Genomic DNA, 21,291 nt, shown 5'->3' on the forward strand with positions numbered 1-21,291 from the left:
TGTTGGGGCCGAGAGAAATGTTCCCCGGGTTTGTTTACCGTCACCCCCTCCGCTCCGGGAGTGACATCACGCCGCCGCGCATTGCCACGCGTGACGTCACGCAACCCCAGCGGAGCGCGGGTGGGTTCTAACCGCCGGGGGATGCTCTGCGCAGGGCCCCGCCAGGACGCGGGCTGAGGGGAGGGGAATGTGGCGGGTCCCCGGCCTGAGGGAACGGGCCGGTTCCTGGTATTCCTGAGGGAAAAGAAGGAAATTTCCCATTTTCGGGAGGGAAGAGGGAATTTCTGGTTGTCCTGGGGGAGAGGCTGGTTTCTGATTTTCCAGAGGGAAACGGCAATTTCTGGTTTTAGTGAAGGAAAGGGAAGTTTCTGGGTTTCCTGAGGGAGCGGCTGGTTTCTGGTTTTCCTAAGGGAAAAGGAAGTTTCTGGTTTTCCTAAAGGGACAGGAGATTTCTGATTTTCCTGAAGGAGGGGCGGGTTTCTGACAGTTCCTGAGGGGGAAAAGGAAATTACTGGTTTTCTGGAGGAAGCGGCGGGTTCCTGGTTTTCCTGGGTGAAAAGGAATTGTCGGTTTTTCCCGAGGGAAAAGGGAATCTCTGTTTTTCCTGAGGAGGAGGAGGCGGGTTTCTGGTTTTCTTGAGGGAAAGGGAATTTCTGGATTTGCTGAGGGAGGGTCTCATTTCTGTCTTTCCTGAGGAAAAGGGAATTTCTGGTTTTCTGGAGGGAGAGCCGGGTTTCTGGTTTTCCTGACGGAAAAGGAAATTTCTGGTTTTCCTGAGGGAGAGGCCCCTTCCCGGTTTTCCTAAGGGAAAAGAACTTCCTTTTCCCTCGGAAATTTCAGTTTTTCCAGAGGGAGAGGCCGATTTCTGTTTCTCCCATGGGGAAAAGGAATTTTTTTTTTTTCTTCCCTAAGGGAGATGCTGGTTTCTGTTTTTCCTAAGGGAAAAGGAAATTTCTGGTTTTCCTGAGGGAGCGTTGCTTCCTGGATTTCCCCAGGGAAAAGGAAATTTCTTGTTTTCCTGAGGGGAAAGGGCATTTCTGTTTTTCCTGAGGGAGAGATCGGATCCTGGTTTTCCTAAGGGAAAGGAGATTCCTTGTTTTCTGGAGGGAGAGACCAGTTCCTAGTTTCCCCAAGGGAAAAGGAAATTTCTGGTTTTATTGAGGGAGAGGCTGGCTCCTGGTTTTCCTGAGGGAAAAGGAAATTTGTTTTTCCTGAGAGAGAGGCCAGTTCCTGGATTTCCTAAGGGGAGAGGAAGTTTCTGGTTTTCCTGAAGGGGAGGCCAGTTTCTGGTTTTCTGGAGGGAAAAGGAAATTTCTAGTTATCCTGAGGGAGAGGCCGGTTTGTGAATTTGCTGAGGGAAAAGGAAATTTCTGTTTTTCTGGAGGGAGAGGCCGGGTTCTGTTTTTCCCGAGGGAAAAGGTAATTTCTGTTTATCCCGACCCAGGGAGCAGCCATTGTATTCATGCAGTTTGAAACCGTGATCCTGATTTTTGCCTCTTTCTTCCAGATCTCTAGCCATGGCGGAAGGGGAGAGGCCGAGGCCGCTCCTCCGGCTGGTGCAGGAGGGACGGCTGGACCTCCTCCGGGACGAGCTGCGGCCGGACGACGCGCTGGGCCCGGCGGTGCAGAGCCAGCGCTACGGGCGCTCGGGGGACACGCTGCTGCACCATGCTGCTCGGTACGGGCACCGGGACGTCCTCGCCTACCTGGTAGAGGCTCTGGGGATGGACGTTGAGGTGTTCAATAGCGACTACAAAAGACCCCTCCACGAAGCGGCCTCCATGGGCCACGGGGACTGTGTCTCCTACCTCCTGGAGAGAGGCGCGAGCGTAGACTGCTTGAAAAAGGCAGACTGGTAGGTCACTGGCTTGCTTTGCCGCGGGTCAGAGCGATATCTGAAAGAGGTTTGGATGTAGAAGGTGGGAGCGTGACTGCAGGAGCTGTCAGTTGGAATCGTGGAATCACGGAATGGTTTGGGTTGGAAGGGACCTCTAAAGGCCATCTAGTCCAACCCCCCTGCCGTGGGCAGGGACATCTTCAACTAGAGCAGGTTGCTCAGAGCCCCGTCCAACCTGACCTGGAATGTTTCCAGGGATGGGGCATCCACCACCTCTCCGGGCAACCTGTCCCAGTGCTTCACCACCCTCAGCATAAAACATTTCTTCCTTATCTCTAGTCTAAATCTACCCCCCTTCAGTTTAAAGCCGTTCCCCCTTGTCCTGTCGCAACAGGCCCTGCTAAAGAGTCTGCCCCCATCTTTTTTATAAGCCCCCTTTAAGTACTGACAGGCTGCAATAAGGTCTCCCCGAAGCCTTCTCTTCTCCAGGCTGAACAACCCCAACTCTCTCAGCCTTTCCTCATAGCAGAGCTGTTCCAGCCCCCTGATCATTTTCATGGCCCTCCTCTGGACCCGCTCCAACAGGTCCGTGTCTTTCTTATGCTGAGGACTCCAGAGCTGGACGCAGTGCTGCAGGTGGGGTCTCCCCAGAGCAGAGGGGCAGAATCACCTCCCTCGACCTGCTGGCCACGCTTCTTGTTACGCAGCCCAGGATACGGTTGGCCTTCTGGGCTAAATTCCAGCCCTGTCACCGATTTTCCCCCTGTTTATCATAGAAGTTGTAAATTACTGCTTCATTAGCAGATCTAATTTAAAAGCTTTTGTCTGCAGCTATTCGTTCTTCCCCATTCCCCCGTTTGATGGGAATCGGTGATACCGATTCACATTTTTGTGTCCCGGTCCTCAGAAACTGAAAGAAGGAGATGAAAATAAAGTTTTACTCCTGTTTCCCCCCAGCAAACAGAGCCTCTCAGGTCAGATTTGCTACTGATACAATAGCAACAGCCTCAGCAACCCAAGAAACAACTGGTTTCTTCAGGGCTTTCGTTTGCCTGCCACGTGGGTAACACGTAAGCAAATGATGAAGGAATGAGAATCGGGAATAAAAAATAAAGCCTAATCTACAGATGAGCAGCAGGCCTGATTAATGTCAAATTCTCCTCTGGGGAGGGAGATGTCTGTGTACCACCTTGCAAAAGAAAGCAAAGATTCTCCCCAGCCCACAAATTAAAGCCCGGGGAGGTTGTTTTGAAGCCGAACTAACACAAATATGAAGGCAGCATCCCAGTCCTCGTAATTCGAGGCTGTGCCAGCGTCGTGCTGACATCAGGGGGAGCAGAGGGAGGCAGAAATCTAGAGAGCTGCGTGCAGACGCGTGTGCGAGCCTGGTTTTCTTTGATAGGCCTGCAGTACCCTTCCATCCACGGATTAAAAATGGGGAGGTACGTGCTTGCTAGTGCACGTCCCAGCCTTTGGACAAAGTCTCATTTGCATTGAAAATACACGCTGATCTGAGGCACTGTGTAGAAACGGAGCTGCAGGAAACACGGAGCTCCAGGCTCAGCTCTACCCCATCGTCCCCAGCAGACGCGTTTCTAATCTCTTCTTAAAAATCTCCATTGCTGGAGCAATGGAGCCCTTCTCAGCGCTCTCTTCTTGTCCTTCTCTGTCCTTAAAACTGGAGCGTTTCTCCTGAAGTCTAAGCCAAATCTCTCTCCCTGCGGTTTAGGCCCGCGATTCCTTGTGCAGTGGGAAGTTTTTGTGCCACAGCTTTTCCTGAATGAGGAATGGAGGGGTTTTTTTGTCTCCCAGCTGATGTATGTGGGTTGGTGAAGAGGAGATAAGCCCTCTCCGTGCTGGAGAAGCGTCCATCTTTTCTGGGAAAGCTCAGAGGTTTCTGTCCGATCCGTGTGCGCACCCAGCGTTCGATGATTGGGTGAAGTTTATAAACAGATAAAACGGAGAATGCAGCTCCCACTTGCAGCAGTTAAACTGTTATTGTTATATGATGTGATAATTAAGGAAAATAGGGGTTGGTGCTGGTGAGGTCAGTGAAATTAGTCGCTTAAGTAAAGCCAAACACGGGAGATGTCTGTGGGTTCACCACCTCGAGTTACCCACTCTTTGCCTTGTGAGTAAACCCTCAGCTAACGCCTACCTCCTGATAGCTCTGGGCTTGCAGGAGGCTGCAGATCCAGCAACCACACCGGTCCTCCGTGGGGAAGGATGGGCAAGGAGATAACGGGTCACCAGGGAGGAGAAACTCAGTGGTGAACCTGCCCTGCTGCCGAGCAGGGGCCAGGGTGGTTGTTCATCTGCAGCGCGTGGGTTATAGGTGTGAAAACGTGGTCATTGCTGGATACGGGGTTGAAAGCAGGGCGAGATGGGCTGTTTGCCGTGTTTGTTTGTCAGATGTATCCACTGGCTTCCCAGGAGCGCGCACACAATCCGTGCAAGGCACAGCTTGGAAATTGTGGGGTGGAGAAGATGCTGTTCCCCTGGGGAGCTTGTAAAAATGTTTTTCAATATCAAAGGTTGTTCCCAGGCATGTGAAATAGGACGGAACTGTGAAAAGCTTCACTCTCAGGCCAGCTGCTCTGCATCAGAAATGTTCCAGAGTGGCATTTGCTGGTACACTCATGCTCTACTGCCAGGAGATGCGGAGCTGTCTGTGGTTTGCTGCCTGCAGCCACAGCTGCCTGTCTGGATGACTGGCTGGGGTAAGAAACACTGACGTTAACAGCTCTGTCTCAACAGTCCCCAAAAGTCCAGACCCCATATTACCTGCATGAAAAAACAGCGCTGTAAAATCTCATGGGTCCATATGCAGCGCAGGGTGAGCCTCAGTCAAAGCATCCAAATGCAGGTGAGATGATAAATTTAGCCTTGGGCTTGGAGAAGGTCTTTGCCTTTAGCCAGCAAAGTTTCCTACTACCTCAGAGTGGTTTTAGCACATCAGTTTTCCCTCTGGCTAGCTTACCACAGCCGGCACTAAGCTACTGTGTTTTATTAGACAGGGCAGTTGGTGCTACAGACAATTAAATCACGCTTCAAGCTCAGATGTTAGAACAAAAGCTGTCAGGCTCGTACGGCACTGTCTTTCTGGTTATTATGTTTGCCTCGTCTTTCTTTTAGGACTCCCCTAATGATGGCTTGCACCAGGCAAAACCTGGAGGTGATCAAAGCTCTCGTGGAGCATGGAGCCAACCCACTGCTGAAGAACAAGGACGGCTGGAATTGCTTCCACATCGCGAGCCGGGAGGGCCATCCCCAGGTCCTCCAGTACCTGCTGGACGTATCCCCAGACAGCTGGGACACGGAGAGCACGATAAAGAGAACGCCTCTGCACACAGCAGGTAAAAGAGGGTCCCGTTGCCACCAGACGAGTTGGAAGAGAAGAGCGGGCTGTGGCTGCAGCGGAGAACAGAAAGGCGTTGTTCTTTCAGTTCATGTTTAGTTTGGAGAAGCAAAGTGTGACCTATCTTGATACAAAACCACAGGGAAACAGTTAAATATCAAGTTATTGAAATTAAATGAAAAGAGGCTAGTGGTGGGCATTAGCGGGAGCTCACCTCTCTGAGCTTCAGTCTGCTAATAGTGCTCTGCTGCATCTTTGCAGGGTTTCACCTCAGGTCAGACGCTCATTTTAGTTGCTTTCAGATAAATAAACAGCAAGAATTAGGCTTAGTATTTCATAACGGTGTGCCAAAGACTGAGCTTGTGAGGTTGGAGGGTCCCCAGTTCCCGTTTCACTGGGTTTTGCCTGTACTCAAAGCATGTTTTTGTGATGCATGACAGTTATGTTCTCTTGGGAGCGGTGGATCCATCCCAGGAGCACTTGCGATCACCCACTGACTTTGGCCTCCTTGGACCAGGGTGTTCGTCTCCATCTCTGCCTCCCTGTGACAGACACGTCCAAGCTCCCACGGCTCCGAATACATTGCAATACGCTTTTCCTTGCTGGTGTATAAAGCCGCAAATTGCACTTGGAAAATCTGCAAGGCTCCATCCTGGCATTTTAAAAGTCCTAAAAGCGGCAGAGCTGCTGAGAGACGCCTTTTGGGATCTGCCTGTTGATGGAAGTTTTTACCAGTTTGGTTTATAGTCTCGTCGTCAGTATTTGTAAGAGAAATATCTCTCGAAATGATCCGTTTTTGTCCGAATGCTTGGTGCGTTAGGTCATTATGGCAAATCTGAAGAGCTGTAGGTTCTCTAGGCATAACCTCCAGAAGAAGCATCACAGGTTTTCGTATTCTCACAATCCTCTTAAGAAGGTAGTATCTAGTGGTGAGAAATCCAGAGTGCCTTTCTGCAAAGGGGAAGGATAGTCTCTGCTGGGAGTACGCAGCGGCTGTTGTTAGGGTTGGAGCCCACCGTGTCCGATTCCCCTTCTCTGCCCCTTTCATTGGTTTAAAGGGACTTATAAAGGGAGTGAACGGGTTCGAAGAACTACAGACATCGTCAGGCATGGTTGGGGAGCAGAGGGCCACAGTCAGCTGAACAGTGACCCAGAGGTAGTTTGGATTTGGTTTCTGGCTTTCTGACTCTTTCATCCTTGAGATGGAGTGATTCATCTTAATTTGTGAATGATGCACAAGGTGTGCCTCAGTTAAGTTCTCTGTGTCTTAATAAATTGAATGGCCAAAAAATCTGTTAATGCAGAATTAAGTTTGCCCCGCTGTGTCTCATTGCCCCTTACAGAGTATCAGGTCTGGTTACCCACAGACCCGTGCAAGCTAGGCAGTGCAGATAAAGCATGGGTCTTCCCAGAGCCTAAATCCCCTTAACTCTGCCCTCCAGAGATGCGGTGGGAGTGGACGATGAAGGGAGCGAGTTGAGTGAAGGGAGAGGTGTGCGACACCAAGTCAGGGTGACGTTGTGGGGCAGGCTCGGGGCTGGAGGGTGGTGGCTGACCTGAATCTGAAACATGCCACATCCCTGAGCGGGGATTAGGCTGCGTGTCCCAGGGCTCGGCAGGGTCTCCGCAGGAGAGGTGAGCGTGGGGAGCCACCGCTCAAAGCTGCGGCTACCTAAACTCATTTCCCAAAGAATTTAATAGGGACCGTCTCTCCAGAAAGACCTGAGGTATCGTGAGGAGACCCCTGCTGTGCTGTAATTAATCTGTTGGGTATATTGCTCTTTGGCTGTCGTTCCCGTTACTTCTCCGGCCCTCAGTAAGTCACCCGTCCACCGCACTGTGCTCATCAGCAATGACAGTCCCAGCCCAGGGGCATTGACTGCGCCTTAGTCCTTGTGCTTGACCTGGGAATGAAAAATAGCTGACGAGTTGTTTGATGTTTCAGGCTGGGCGGCGAGGAGCAGGTTGCCTGAATGAGAAATGGCTAATCCTCGTTTATTTGCGCCTTCTCCTGTCCCTCCTCAATCCCAGGTCTTGTGTTTCTGTGTCCGGGCTGGCAGGCTGGGCTCACAGCCCCCTCTCAGCCCTCTCCCTGCAGAGAGGTGGATGTTGGGTTGGGATCTGGGGGTAGAGGATCTGGGGACAGGGTCAGGAGCAGGGTGAGGACCGTCCTGAGGAAAAGGGGTGCTTTTGACCTTGAGCTTAAAGTCTCCTCCCTGCCTTCTAGTGCTTGGGATATGGGGGTACAGACGGCAACGGTGGGATCCAGCACCCGGCTCTCACTGCTTCATAGAGGTGTCTCCACCTCTGTGTTGCCTCCTATGTTTGACTTTCACTGTGTTAAAGCCATCAACCCATGATTTGGGTTGATTTCTGGTCATTTTACTGATCCAGGTTAGACCCTAGACCACACGTTGGCGGAGTAGCAGCCGGTGCGGGAGTGACTGGGCAGCAGGAAGGGCTGGAGCTGCTTAAACCGCCTTTGCCCCCAGCATAATTTTAACCCAGGACGATGCTGGGGGCTGCTGCTCGGCGGGTGCTGGGGCCAGCATCCCCACGCACCCCACCACGTAGCCCAGTTACACAGACACAGCTCCTGAGGCTGGGGCACGGGCGAGGGGCCGGAGACGATGCTGGAGCTGCCGGGGGAAATCATGTCAAGACGAACCGCCGTCTCAATGAGTTTACATCCCAAGGGTGTGGATATGAGCACATTAACCCGTGACCAGTCCAGCTGGCTTCCTGGCACCGTTATCCCTGGATAGATGATGGGTAATTTTCTCCTTGGGGTTGATTCCTTAAGCTTTGCTGCTTCATATATCCGTAGCCTGAGGCAGGAGAGTGGGGGAGATGTAATTAGAGGAAGTGGAGTGCAACAGTGGATCTGAGCGCTGCAGCTTTCTTGTGTCTCTGTTGCTGTTAAAGGATGTAATCGTGTTGCTTGGGGTGTTTTTTCTTCACATAGCTTGGGTTTTTTAATGCCTCCATTTTGAAAATCCTTTTCACAGTGTGGCTCTGCCTGTATTTACATCAGCTCAGGTGAAGGGGTGATAAACGGGCAGGGAGCAGGAGCAAAGGGCCAAGATCTGGGAGGATGGGAACCCCTCGTTTCAAAGAGCATCTATTGTGCAGCTGCGTCTGAAGGTTATTGCTGGTAACACGCGTTTGCCAGGGGCCCTTCTTCCATCGCACAGAGTAAATAGCCTGATGTAGCAGCTCCGGGCTTGGCTTGATATTTTTTTTTCTTTAATGTATTTCATTTGTTTTGCACAACAACCTGCAGGAAAAAAGCCAGATCAAGGCTGTCCTTACATTGCTGTAATACGATGTGTTTTTTAAAAAAAAAAAAGAGAAAATTTCCGTGCGTGATGTTCAAATCCTCCCCCACTGTTGTTTTTCCTCTGAGACGCTGTCTGGGTGAGGATGCTTCATTAGGATGATGAGATGGGAGTGATGGGTAGTTTGAGTGGCTGAGGAGGGGTGGAAATGCCATCCAGCTATTCACCAGCTCCCTGCTTTGTGTTCATTTTGCTTCTCACAGATTTCACTTCGGGGATTAACAAATACTTGCAAGAAACGACCTTTGTGCCAGCTTAATTGCATGTACGCTCTCACGCATGTACTCTGCAGGTAGAGGCAAACGGTGCCTATAAGCATGCCTTCTCCCTGTTTTATCTGGTGTTTTCCTATAGGATCAGGGGAAGGGAAGGCTTGAGATCTGGAGACAATGTTTTAATTACCAAAAAAAAAAAAATCAAACACTCTGAAAGCCTCTTGGAACCCCTTCCCTCATCATGAGTAAGCCGAAAGGGTCAGAAACCGGATTATGTTTTGCCGTAGGCAGACGGTGGCATGAAAACATAAATTAACCCTGCGCTTTTCTCTCTCTCGCAGCAATGCATGGCTGTTTTGACGTTGTGGAGCTGCTCCTGGAGCGGTAAGCAGGCTTCCTCCCGGCACTGCCTCTGCCTCCCCGCTCTCCCCCGCCTCCCGTCCACCGCCAGGCTCGCTCCAGCCGCCCGGACACAAAGGGCGTTTATGCCGTTCGGGAAGCCCGGTTGCACAGCTGCCCTGCATGCGATCCCGAGGCCGTCTCCATTTCCTCCGGGTTTTTCACAGCCGGTTAGGGGCCTTTGAGACAAGGAGGCTCTCCGGATGGGCTCCGATGGGCTCTGACTTCGCTATGACATAAACCCCGGTTATATAACTCGGCTTTTTTTCTGTGCTGATTCATTCCCGTTGCCTCCGATGTGTCTGAGGCCATACGATAACAACAAAACAGTTTTCTGGCGGCTTGGTTCTGGGTGCAGCTCCTCCAGGCTGGACTCAGCCTCCAGGCTTTATTTTCAGGCTCTGGCTCCCGGGAGGCTGCTGTGAAGTGGCTTTAAATCAGCCCGTGCCCAGTCATCCTGACCCTGTTACCTTCCTAACCAGTGCTGCCCGCTGCCAGAGCTGGAGCAGCTTTCCCCGGGCATCGCAGCTGCTGCTAGCCACAGCTCCCATTAGCCAACTCGTCCCAGCCTTGTTAATTCCTGTCCACGCTTGGCCCAGCATAAACATAGCCCTGTGATTGGAGCCAGGCTTTCAATTTTAATTCAGTCTTCTCTCATTTCAATGGAGCTTTAACCTGAGCAAGACCTGTGGGCTTTGATTTTGTAATGTGGTGTTGTTACATGAGGATATGGTTTTCCCCTCTGCCAGTGCACATCTTACCCCTTCTACAGATCCTCTGTTCGGGGGGGCAAGGGAAATATAAATGATCTGTAGAGCCCTGGCTTTTCTGCAGCCTGAGCAAGCTGCACTGGCTGAGTACCAGATCTCTGACCCAAAACCCCAGCAGACCGTACCCCAGGCCATAAAGCACCGAGACAGGTCTACGGGCAGGCTTTATATCTGCCATTTCTGATCCCGTCCGCTGATAGTCTCCTGCCCCACCAATGCAAAGCAACTGGTGCAGTAAGGATTTTAGAGCCGCCAACAACTCTGTCCTGGCTTTTGTCTTCTCTCCCAGGTGCCAGTACAAACCTGACAGCAGAGACAAATGTGGAGTCACTCCCTTTATGGATGCTATCCAGAACGGGCATGTCAACATTGCCCGGCTGCTCCTAGAAAAACACCAGGTAGGTGCCAAAAACCTCACCTCCCTCCTCCAGGACCTGACCTAGAACTGCCAGGACAGGCAATCCACGCATTCACCATAATCGTATTGTAAAGAAGCAAATTCCCAAAATGCGAAGAAGTGAATTCCAAAAGAAGGCAAAATCCCCCTGGAGATGAGCAAGATTTTGTCGAGTAAAGCGACCAGGACTCAGCTCACGGTGAAGATCTCACCCTGGGGCAGGGACGTGTCCCCGTAGCTGGTGAAGGGGGATGGAGAGACAAGGCAGTGGCAGGAGGGGACAGGACTTGCCCAGCGCTGCAGGGACAGCTGTGTCAAAGCCAAGACCAGCACTCGGGGAGTGCCAGGGCTCAGCGTGGAGGCTCTCGTGGCAGCGCTGAGGGTGGATAACACGGAGGCGTCTGGCTGCGCCGGCAGCAGCTCATCTCTGGCCTCCCTCTCTCGTGGCAGCTGCTGCTCCCATGTTGTCTCCCAGTCAGCTCCGATTTCCTGCCACATACAAGGCATAACAGGGATGTCATTAGAGCCAATTGTGCGTAGCAGGAGCCAGACCACTGCATTATTTATTGACTGCTGAACTGATGGGAGATGGTTGGAGCCCACCTAATGGCTGATTCTCCCGGAGGTGGGGTTGTGCCTCCCTTCTCACCTACTTTGCCCTCACTTTGCCTCTCCCCTGCCCCAGCTCTGGTGTTCGTTGGACGCTGTGCCGAACCGGTGCACCCCACTGGCCTGGCAGAAAGCTAGCATGGCAAAACCAGTGAACCTGTTTGTGCCACGCTGGCAGGTTGAATTGGCCAGCTGAGCCCCCAGCATGGCACAGAGTGGGCCAGGGAAAGTGGTACCACACTTTTCAAGATCACAGGCTTTGGACTTACTCAGCCGTAACACGTAACCTCACCCGGCAGAGACGGTTTGATGCCCAGGTTGTGTTTGAGTGTGTAGATACTTGTTGACTTCAGGAGGCGTTCATGTGCTTGTCTTTGCTCATCTGGCCCTTACAGGATAAAACATTTGTGAAGTTTGCTTATGTTTTTAGTCTCGCATTTCAGGCAATGAAGATGGACTAGTTGATTTAATTTCCTCGTTGTGGTGCCCTGGCTTACTGCCATGAAGCAGCACTGGAAACGCTAATGGCAGTGTTGCTACCTTCTAGGTTTTATAAAACCATGAGTCAGGCCCACTAGACTTCAAGAGGCTGGATTATATCCTTTAAGAAGAGTGCACTGTGTATTACTTCCGTTACCCTTCTTGATTTTACGTCTTTGCGGTTCACGTTCAGAGACTCACAGAAGAGATCTCATGAGGTCATCAACCCATCTCCCTCCCTCTACCTGTGTCCAAGTTGTACTCCACCAGCACAAAGGTTGGATGTGGGTTGTTTCTTGCTGCTTTAAAGAGTTGAAACCCATCATGTATGTTCCAACTGAAGAGAGAGGGGGCTTGATTCTTCTTTTTTTGGCACTAGTTTTGCTTATCGCTTACCAAGCTCGGCAGAGAGCTTGCTCTGGTCTGCAAATCATGGTGCTACCAACTGCACTGGTCCTGCTGGTGACATCCCACGTGTTCATTGCCATCACCATGGCCGTGGCAGGCAGACATGATTCTGCTTGGGCTGGTGATTGTCCTTGAAGGTTTGGCCAGGCTGTTCATTGCTTTCCCTTTCCCTCCTCCCCCATTCCAGGCCTGTCCTACAGCCGTGGATGCGCTAGGCGCTCAGCCTCTGCACCGGGCAGCCGTCACAGCCCAGGATGAAGCCATCCAGTTCCTCGTCTCCGAGCTGGGTGTTGATGTCAACGAGAGAGCAGCGGCCCTCCAACTCACAGCACTGCACTACGCAGCCAAGGTTTGTTCCTGTTTCCAGGCTTCCTCTACAAAGTCTTTGCCGGTTGGCGTGCTACAGGCAGGCATCTAAAACAGGCTAGTTTAGATGTTGGCCACTTTGCCACGCAGCCAGTTGGCCGTGCTGTGGATAAGGCTTGACCCACACCTCTGGTGAGCGTCACTCTTCCAGTCTGCTGCCTTTGGACCAAAGTGCAATACCTGAAGGGAGTCCACTCCTGCTAGTTATTGGGAGCTGTAGGTACCAACAATTCATGAGCTGTGACAGTTCTTGACCAGCGTCTTCTCACTCGCTTGGCAGAGGAGACGTGGATGAAACGCTGCTCAGATTTCGCTCTCTGTCTTTCTTCAGCCCTGGCAGTTTGGGTCATGGCAGGTCAGTGGCCAGCCTCCATGTCAGCAGCTTGCTGGACAGAAGATGGCTGATGCGCTGTGAAACAGCAACTGTTTGTCCCAGTAGGCCGGATTCTGGCCTGCCCATGGTCAGATGTGAGAAAGGAGAGGTGGAAAGGCGGAGGGAGCTCCCGGGTGCTTATCTGTGTCCTTCACACAGGAGCTGTTTTGAATTCCAGGCAGCGAGAGTCGTTTGAGCAGAAAGCTCAAAACCTCCTCCCATCTCACGCCTGTGCGGGAAGCGGGGCCTGGTGGGCTGTGGGTCCTGCAACGCTCCCTGGGAGCACAGAGCAGATCCCAAAAGCCTCACCGCTGACCAGGATCCCTCCTGGGACCCTGCTGCCTCCCTTCTGCTTGGTGCTGTTGCACCACGGTGTGCAGCATGCTGGTAGCTGGCAGCAAGGGGAAGTTCCTGCTCGGATGCCTGCATGTTAAACCTCATGAGCTTTAACATGCAGCACTCAGAGCCTGGTCTAGACTTGTAGTGGGAACGAAGCAGCATCCCAGCGCCCCGCTCCTACAAAAGCATCAATGACACTTACTGGGAGTGCTGGCAACAGTATTCTCCTCCAGCAGGACCCAGCCGTGGCATTTGCTGGCTCCCACAAAGGAGGCTTTTCTCCCAGCTTCCCTTCCTCATGCTCTGAGAAACCATGTTGAAAGCCCTTGTGGTTGCCAAGGGTACGTTTAACAGCAAGGCTATTGGGGAATATAATGTGCCTTGGAGAAGATCCCAGCCCTGTCTTGGCGAGCGGCTGATTGGGGAGCGATTTGATGGGTTTCTCCTCCTTCCCGAGGCTCAGTGTCACTTTATATTTACAGCATCATTTGTTTGGCTGGTGGGGTTTTTTTCTTCTTTTCTTATTACTTTGCATTTATAAATACATGAAAATCAAATTACGCTTTCAACTCAATTTGCTGCCAAGGCTGTGGCAGTTAAAGCAGTTCCTGGCTTGCTGTCTTTGCCACTGAGAGGGGGTGTGCATGCAGCAGGGAAATGGGAGCCTTGAGCAGGGGGGAACATGTAACTGAGTCACACGATAATGGGGGAAAAGAGTGGGAGGTGGGGATGAAAATAAGGGCCTTCCATTTTCATGCTGCATGACAAAGAGTAATTCATTGCATTGAAGAAGTAATTACAAAATCAGGCGTGTTATTTAGGGAGAGAGGATTTATTTACGGAGAAGCTTGTGCGGAGAGGAGGGGTGTGGGGGCTGTATTGCATTTTCCCCTGCAGCGTTTAAAATTGGCTACCGGCAGAGGAAAGATAGAGGACGCTGTGGGTTGTGACGGTGTGTAAGCGTGGCGTTCTGCGCCTTCTCACAGGGCACTACAAATACTGGAGTAATCCTTTAGGAAATGCCGGTGCCTGAGGGTACTGCAGGCAGATGCGCAACAGGCCACATCGGCAACAGGTTCTGCTCTCTGACCTGAAATACACTTCAGTAAGAGCAACTCTAGATCCCCGTGGTACTTGGAGTGGATTTACAGTGTGGGAAATCACGCAGCTTTTTGCTGACATTTAGTCCTTTTAACAGCCAGCTGCCAATTATGAAAGGTAAGTCAGGAACCCTACAGCTCTGTGGCCAGCTGAAGTTAAAAGCAATTTAATTGAGTTACTGGATTGAAGGCGAGGACTGGAGAGGCAAACGCAAGATCGGTTGACAAATTAGTGCACTAATTTGCTATTAAGAAACATCTTTAGGTTGTGTCACCCAGTTGTCAGAGGTTGTTTGTGCATTAACTCCTCCACAGCCACTGGCAAAGGCAGAGCCGCGCTGGGAGACAGTCCTCCAAATTCCTCACATCTCAAGGTCCTGGCTGCGCAAGGTGGATCTGTTGACCACGATCAGGAAGATCATACGGGATCTACAGTTGTCTAAAGCGGATCCACCTGCCTGGACCTGGACTGGGTTGTGCGTCTGTCACACCTGCCCTGCCGAGGCACCGCTCTCAGTCTTTGGCCCTACCACCACCACCAGAGACAGCTCTGCACTGCAGCGTGATTTTAAGCACTATTGGTCTTAATTGAACACTTTTGATTTTAAAGCATTGGGTTAGATGTTCACAGAGAGAATTATGCTCCTGGGATGCCTCTTGCTGCTTTTTCAGCCTCTGGGTCGAAATTGCTGCCAGGGGCACGTGAGGCGTGCAGAGATGCTGACCGAGGGTCGAGCTCTGACTCCTCTCACGGGCTGCCAGCAGGAGGGCTGGAGAAGGTGCCCGGTGGCATCTCTGTGACCGATTCCTGTAGGGTAATGGCAGTGTGTCTGCTGTGCCTGGGCAAACCCTGGCTAATGGACCCGACCTACGCTGCCACAGGCAGCCGACCCTGATTTCCAGCCGCTGTAAGGTCCTCTGGAGCCTGGAGCAGCTCCTGGTAGCCCCAGATTTCACCATGACAGAGTGGATCTGTGTCTGTGCCCTTCCAGGTGCCGTGTGCAGTTAGGGACAGATCGCTTGCGGCCTCCTTTCTTTTCAGGCCTGTGTTATTTCTGCTAAATGCAAAGGTGAGAAATTAGGCAGAACTGGTTCGGAATAAATAATCCACGTGCCTGTCCTCACCACTGCAGGAAGGACACGCGCACACCATCCAGACGCTGCTGTCCCTTGGCGCTGATGTCCACGCAAAGGATGGGAAGAGCCGTTCCGGTAAGGCTGCCGAGCTATTTGTTAACCCTCTGTATGACAGCGAGAGCGCGCTTTAGTGACGGGAGCCCAGCCTCCAAAGCAGCCCACGCTGCGTCTGCTTGGCGGAGCGTGCAAGGGGATGCCAGATGCACGTATGCAAACGGCTCTTGGAGCAGCGTGACGTGTAGGTTTCTTTTGCAGCTTTTGTTCAGTGGCTCTCTTCCTGCTGGACTTTCTGATGTCTAATGGCGTGGTTGAGCCTCCACTGGGGCCTTTCCCTTGGGGGAAGAACAGAGATGCTAACTGGTGTTTCTTTTTACCCAGCTGCTTATTTTGCATGAAACTTTCAGGAGCTTAGTATATTTGATACCACCACCTCGCCATCAGATTTGGTTGAAATTAGCCAATTCAAAACGGTTAGGGTGGGCAGACAAATACAACGATTGCACAAGCTCTTAAGCCTCAATTCCTTAGCAAACTGCCTAGGAATAGCTTATGAGCAAATAACAGAGAGCTTGAAAGTAAATATAGTTGCTATAGTAATGCCAGTGAGTTGGCATTCCCAATGTGAGAGTATGAGGCATCTCTTGCATCAGCATCTCTCAAAAAAAGTATGTATAAATGCTTTCAGCCATTGCCAAAATTAGCAACTTACCCAGTCTTCAGGTTTGCTTAATAACACGCTTCAGCGGCGAGCATGAACAGTCTTGTATCTCTCAGTCTCTCCCTCCACGCCCTCAGTGAGTAAATTTGAGCTCCGCTGAACTCGTCCAACCCTGGGACGTTTATGGTGGCTCCTCGCGCCCATCGGCTGCCCCGTTCCCTGGCACCTTTGCTGTGTTAGCGTCACTGTGAGTGTCTCACTCAGACTCTGCTCCTGCAAAATGTCCTGCATGGATTATCCATGGGGATCAGGATGCCTCATGGTCAACGTCAGCCTGCAGCAGGAGCTAATGACCCTCAGCGTAAAAGATACTCACCCCTGTGCAGGATTAGGCCAGGAGAAGAAGGCTGGCTCACCCTGCTGCACAAGCCAAGTGTAGCAGGACTGCCTGACTGTGCTGGAGCCACGCTGGATCAGCGTGCCGGCTGTCGGACGGGTTTGCGGGATGAGCTGGGGCTTAGGCTGCGGTATTTCAGCCTCCTCCTGTGGGATGCTCTTTGCTGCACGCAGTGCGTGGAAACCTTTCTGATTTACTCCCTGACCCTGGAGTGAGCTGGCGGGGAGCCCCAGCCCATAAAGGACCCCGCTCACATCCAGAGTAGTTTCAAGCCCCTCTCTTGCACGTCACTATTAAACCCACCCCAAACACAGAGCAATAAGAAGCCCGGAGGCCTTCTGCTCTGTCCCACAGCCTCCCCCTCCTGCCGTGGGCACCCTCTGCCCATGATTCAGTCAAAATGCACCAAGTTGACTTAAATACTCCCACTGTGTTTGCAAACCTGGTTAGCTTTGGCTCGGCCAGGTTACTACCGCTCAATGGGTTGGAGGGACTAGTAACCTGTGAGGGGAAGACGGGGGGTAATAGCTGGGGTAAGCCGGGCTGATCGTTTTTCTACCAGCGTGGCTGGGTGTGGAAGAGGACGTGTCCCCTGCTTGTGCAGGTTTAGTCATCCCGTCGCTGCTGTAGATCCGCACAGCCGCGGCAGCTGAGCCCTGCTGCGCCATCACACGGCTGCTTGGCTGCGTGTTGCAACGGGGAAAAGTAATCTTTCACCCTCGATGCGTTCCCTCCGCTGACTCGGTTTCCTTCACTGGGAATCCGATGTTCGCATCTGAAGCGGGCTGAGGCCAAACCCGCCGGGCGATCTCAGCTCCTGTCTTGACATCTTGTCTCCCCCACAGCCCTGCACGCAGCCTGCGCTGGGCAGCAGGCAGCCGCCGCACGGATCCTGCTCCGCGCCGGGCTGCGGGACGCCCCGGATGGCACGGGCACGCTGGCGCAGCAGCTCGCGAGGAAGCCGGATGTCATCCAGGTTTTCCAGGAAACAAACGTAAGCACGTGAGACGTAATGGGAAAAAGAGAAGCCTGTTTCATTTCAGCGTGGTACGTTATCACTTAACAACTATTCAGATTTAGGCAAACACCTGTTTAAAATGACGGAATTTTTGCCCAAGGATTTAGCAGAGGAACCAAGCTTGACACTTGAGAAGTATGTTTAGGAGACAACATATTTTAAATAGGATTATCTCAAAAAGATAATGGACGTGATGGGTCTGGGCTATCGCACTCCTGTACTGACCCCATCCTTGTAAATTCATGGCTGCTCTTCTTTCACTTCCAAATTTCAGGGCTGAACTTCACCTCTTCTTGTGCAGCACCCAGCACGTCCAAACAGCTGAGGCTGCAGCTCCCTGAAGTATAACCAGCCAAGGAAGGTGCCTCACGGGCCACTGCTAGATGACCTCTGGGGACCTGCGTGGCTTGAACCCCCTGGAGCCTGCCTAGCTCTTGCTGGGCTGTTTCCATACAGTGGACATCCTGAAGGAGAAGATACACCTGGATCATTGATTTTTATAGCCCTTAATGAACCTGCTCTCCACTAATCTCTTAAGCTGTTTTAAGCAGCCACCTCTTTTCGATAGCCCCTGAGAGAGGCCGAGTGCGGTGCAGCGTAAGCGAGCCCTTGGCGACTCTTCCTTCATCAGGTTTGAGCTGCAGAGGACAAGCGCAGGGAACGTTCGAGCTGCATCAACCTCTTACGCCCTTTTTGTGGCCCAAGCCTGATCCCAAAGCCTGCTGAAATCAATACAAAGACCTCAACCTTGCAGTGACATCAAGGGTCTTTGGATCAGACTGAAAAAGAGGTATTTGTTATTCCAGACAGCCTTGCTTGGCACTTCTCACCACCAATGAACTTGAAAAGAAAATCCTGCTCTTTGAAGTGTGTATGGGAAATATTTAATGTAGCCGGTAAGTCTCTAACAACCTGGAATATACATAAAGGTAAGAGCTACTGTAGCTGTTCGGTTTATTTGTATCCATCTAGAATTATAAATTTGGTTTTGCATAGAAACATGGCACGCCCCTGTCTATATGTAATGTCAAGACGTAAAAAACGACGGGATTCTGCGGTTTTGGTGATAGCAGATGCTAAAAATCAGACAGGCCTATTGCTGAGCGAGCGAGCTAGGTTTTGCTCTGCCCCAGCTGTGGTGCTCACGTCATGGTTTGATGCACGACCCACGTGCTCCCGGGTGGGTTTAAGACGCTGCTGAGCTCTGTTTGAGTGAGAAACTCCCACCCCACGGTCCCTGGAGCAGGATTTGCCGTGACGATCCTAAGCCAGAGCGACAACGGTGCCGCGCTCCTCTCGAGTTAAACAGCCTTTACAGCGGGCCTAGGGCCTCCTCCCCTCTGCCGGCTCGCGTTGCACGAGGAGAGGCAGCGCGCTCACAAAAATAATTTGTGGGGGCTGCGAGAGGGGGCTGATGGCTTACAAGAGGGGGAGAAGCATCTTAAGACTCTTCCAAACATGCCTGCAAAGACCTGCTTTTTGCCAGTCTTCCCCTGTCTTGTTTCTCCATCTGTGAAGGAGATTTTTCTCCACCAGGGAGGAAAAATGAATTAATGCTGGAAGGCGCTAACGGTGCGGGGTGGTGGGAGCTGTATCAGCCCCTGGGCAGGCGAGGAAGTGGCTTTATTCCTCTCAAGATCCTGAATGCTTCTATAAATCCGGCCCTGGCCTCCCTACAGCAATACTGCAGCCTGGTAAATGCAAGTGGCCGCTTCATTCCCATTTTTCATGATTTTAGCAAACCATGAAATAGCCGTTTTCCTCCCAGTATCCCTGCTAACGAGCTCAGATTGCTTGTGAGTCTAAGCTTTTATGAGAAGGCAAGTGAGAATGTTTTCAAACGTCTGTCGCTAGCTTTCCTGGCCACGGCAAACACCTTGAAAACACAAAAGGGAATCTGCATTGTTTTGAAGGTGCTGTATGATTTCTGAAAGCTTCTGGACAAATAGCAGAGGGCCTGTCCGCCTGGGACGGGGGGGCTCGGGCACTGTGCTCCCGTCCAAAAGCGAGACGTAATGGCACACCTCCAGCGCTGCCTTTTATTTACCCTTCTTTTAAATCTGCCCCTCAGGCAATAAAAACACGCACAGAAGCACAGAAGCAAACGGGTCATCACAGACGATCAGGTACAAAAGGACCTTAGAAAAGGAACGTGGATTCAGCTTTATGTCTGCAAAATTAGCCGGGGGAGGAGCCCTTGTTGTCTTTCTTGCTGTTTTTGCTGTTGCTCGCTTGCTGCAAGGTAGGAGCAAGGGGTCAAGGACACCTTTGTGTCCGTGAGAGCATGCTGCAAAATGCCGAGAAGAGCTCGGCAACGCTAGACTGCGTGTGTGCGAAGCCCTGTCGCGTTCCCAGCAGACGTCTCGCATGGAGAGACGGTGTGGGCGCCTGGTCCCTGGGGAGGAAGCCCGGGAGCCGGGCTCCGTGCCACGTGGTGCTGAAGGCAGCTTGGAGCGGAGCCTGGCAGCCGGCGTACGGCTTCGGCGCTGTCCTGTTACGCCACCTCTTCCACCCTCGGCACCGGCGCTTGCCGGGGGCCTTGCAAATACTCTTGGTCCTGCAGCCGCGGGGGAGAAGACCTAGTGCCTTCGTCTCGTAGGACGTGGCTGAGATACAGTCATCAGGGTAAGCAGAAGTGTCTGAGTAGGTAGGAAGTAATGTTGCAGTGTTGTCAGAGCTCATTGGGAGACCTTACGGGAAAAGAAGTCATTTTGGTTTTAAATAAAATTGATTTTGCTCTGGCGGTCACACCGTCGCACCCCCCCAGCTCACAAGCGCCAAGACACTCGTGCCCGGGTGGTCTAGCCAGGTTTCCTTGCGATGACACTGAGGACGAGGGACTGCAGCTATTGCATCCTTATCACGTCTCGTGGGCTTTTCTTAGGCTGGTGACTGTGTATCGGTTTGGGATGTGCCCTTTTGGTCCCTCTTAGGAGATGTTGGCGATTTTCACTCCATCCTGTCCCCCTTCTCTGTGAGTTACAAGGATTCGCTCTCCGGCTGTTGTCTCTCAACCCTGGTGTCCCAACTAGCCGGTGGTAGACATGAGCCGAGAGCTTGAGGATCTGCTGACCATGGTGCATCACCAACTGTTTTGCCGTCCCTTCTCCTGCCTTCTGCTGCTTCCACAGCCAGACCTTCCTGCTCATCCTCCATCCAGGCCAGTCTCGACATTTTTACTGCAGGTACCTCCATGTAGCTATCGCTCGGGTCCCCCAAGCCAACCTGCAGCTGCCAACGAGGCAGACTGACCCATCCCAAGTGACCCGAGCTGCTTGTGTGTCGCTGACTTGTCCGACGGAGATTCGTGGTGGTGGCTCGTGCAGGTCGCCGGTTGTCTTGACGCTCACGGATGTTGGAGAGGAGGTAGAAAACCTGTGCCTGCTGCTTGGGCACCAGAAACAAGCGTCCCTGCAGGCCCCAATGCTGCCACCCGCTCGCGGGTGTTTCTGTGCATCGCCCGGTGCAGGAGGAGGTTTGCCCCAGTTCCTGGACAGATAATGTCACCGCCTCGCTGCCTGTCTCGCTGCCGGTGTTGCTCACTCCTCGTGCTCTCCCACCGACCGCTCCGCACTGCTGAACCTTCACCAACACCCTGTAAACGAGTTTTTTTTGGTTTGGTTTTTTTTTTTCCCCCCCTTACCTGGGTGTGAATGAGCTTGGTGCAAGACGCAGAGCCCAGCCGTGCCCGTACGGAGCAGGAAACAGACAGTCTGCTGATGCGCAGCGGTCACCTGCAGCGCCGTGGGTCCAATCCCCCCGGGGCCGTGCAGCTGCGTTCGTCTCTCCAGGCTTTCCTCCTCCAAATATTAAAACCATTTAAAAGGACCCACTCTGCTCCCCATCCGAGCCGCCACCGCGGGGTTTCGGCTGCGCGATGGAGCTTCGCCCGGTTCTTCATTGGCCCCGGTGCGCTCCCCTCCGCGTTGTGCGTCCTGGTAGATACAGGGAACGCAGACGTATGATCAAATTAAGATGTCTTAAGCCCTGCGGGTGTCTAATCCACAGTCCCGAGGCTCGTAAGCAGCTTTGCTGCAGCCGCTGCGTACGTGCTCCCTCCCCGGCTCGCTCCCCTTCCCCAGGGAGCCCCCC

General features: G+C 52.4%; 1 protein-coding gene across 3 annotated transcripts; it reads left to right on the forward strand.

Moving 5' to 3' along the window:
* The first annotated feature begins 18 nt into the window (after positions 1 to 18).
* ANKRD16 (ankyrin repeat domain 16) lies at positions 19 to 18,198 on the forward strand. 3 transcript variants are annotated; one of them, XM_076344490.1, is made up of 9 exons: positions 19 to 120; positions 1,508 to 1,855; positions 4,973 to 5,193; positions 9,090 to 9,132; positions 10,207 to 10,315; positions 11,999 to 12,160; positions 15,123 to 15,201; positions 17,027 to 17,228; positions 17,474 to 18,198. In XM_076344490.1, exons 2-8 carry the CDS (start codon positions 1,518 to 1,520, stop codon positions 17,185 to 17,187), a joined length of 1,113 nt encoding a protein of 370 aa, XP_076200605.1. In that variant the 5' UTR covers positions 19 to 120; positions 1,508 to 1,517; the 3' UTR covers positions 17,188 to 17,228; positions 17,474 to 18,198. The 3 variants fall into 3 exon arrangements, with proteins under 3 accessions (XP_076200605.1, XP_076200702.1, XP_076200788.1); XM_076344587.1 differs by having other exon boundaries at positions 17,027 to 17,175; XM_076344673.1 differs by having other exon boundaries at positions 1,508 to 1,678.
* The last annotated feature ends 3,093 nt before the right edge of the window (positions 18,199 to 21,291 follow it).

The sequence above is a fragment of the Aptenodytes patagonicus genome, chromosome 1 (genome assembly GCF_965638725.1).
Source record: "Aptenodytes patagonicus chromosome 1, bAptPat1.pri.cur, whole genome shotgun sequence".
Lineage (NCBI taxonomy): Eukaryota > Metazoa > Chordata > Aves > Sphenisciformes > Spheniscidae > Aptenodytes > Aptenodytes patagonicus.

Excerpts from the sequence above, each read along its gene's own strand:
- ANKRD16 (XM_076344490.1), top strand. The coding sequence starts at position 1,518 with ATGGCGGAAGGGGAGAGGCCGAGGCCGCTCCTCCGGCTGGTGCAGGAG. Across the intron at positions 10,316-11,998 it reads TGCTCCTAGAAAAACACCAG|GCCTGTCCTACAGCCGTGGA; the intron begins GTAGGTGCCAAA and ends CCCCCATTCCAG. Across the intron at positions 12,161-15,122 it reads CACTGCACTACGCAGCCAAG|GAAGGACACGCGCACACCAT; the intron begins GTTTGTTCCTGT and ends TCACCACTGCAG.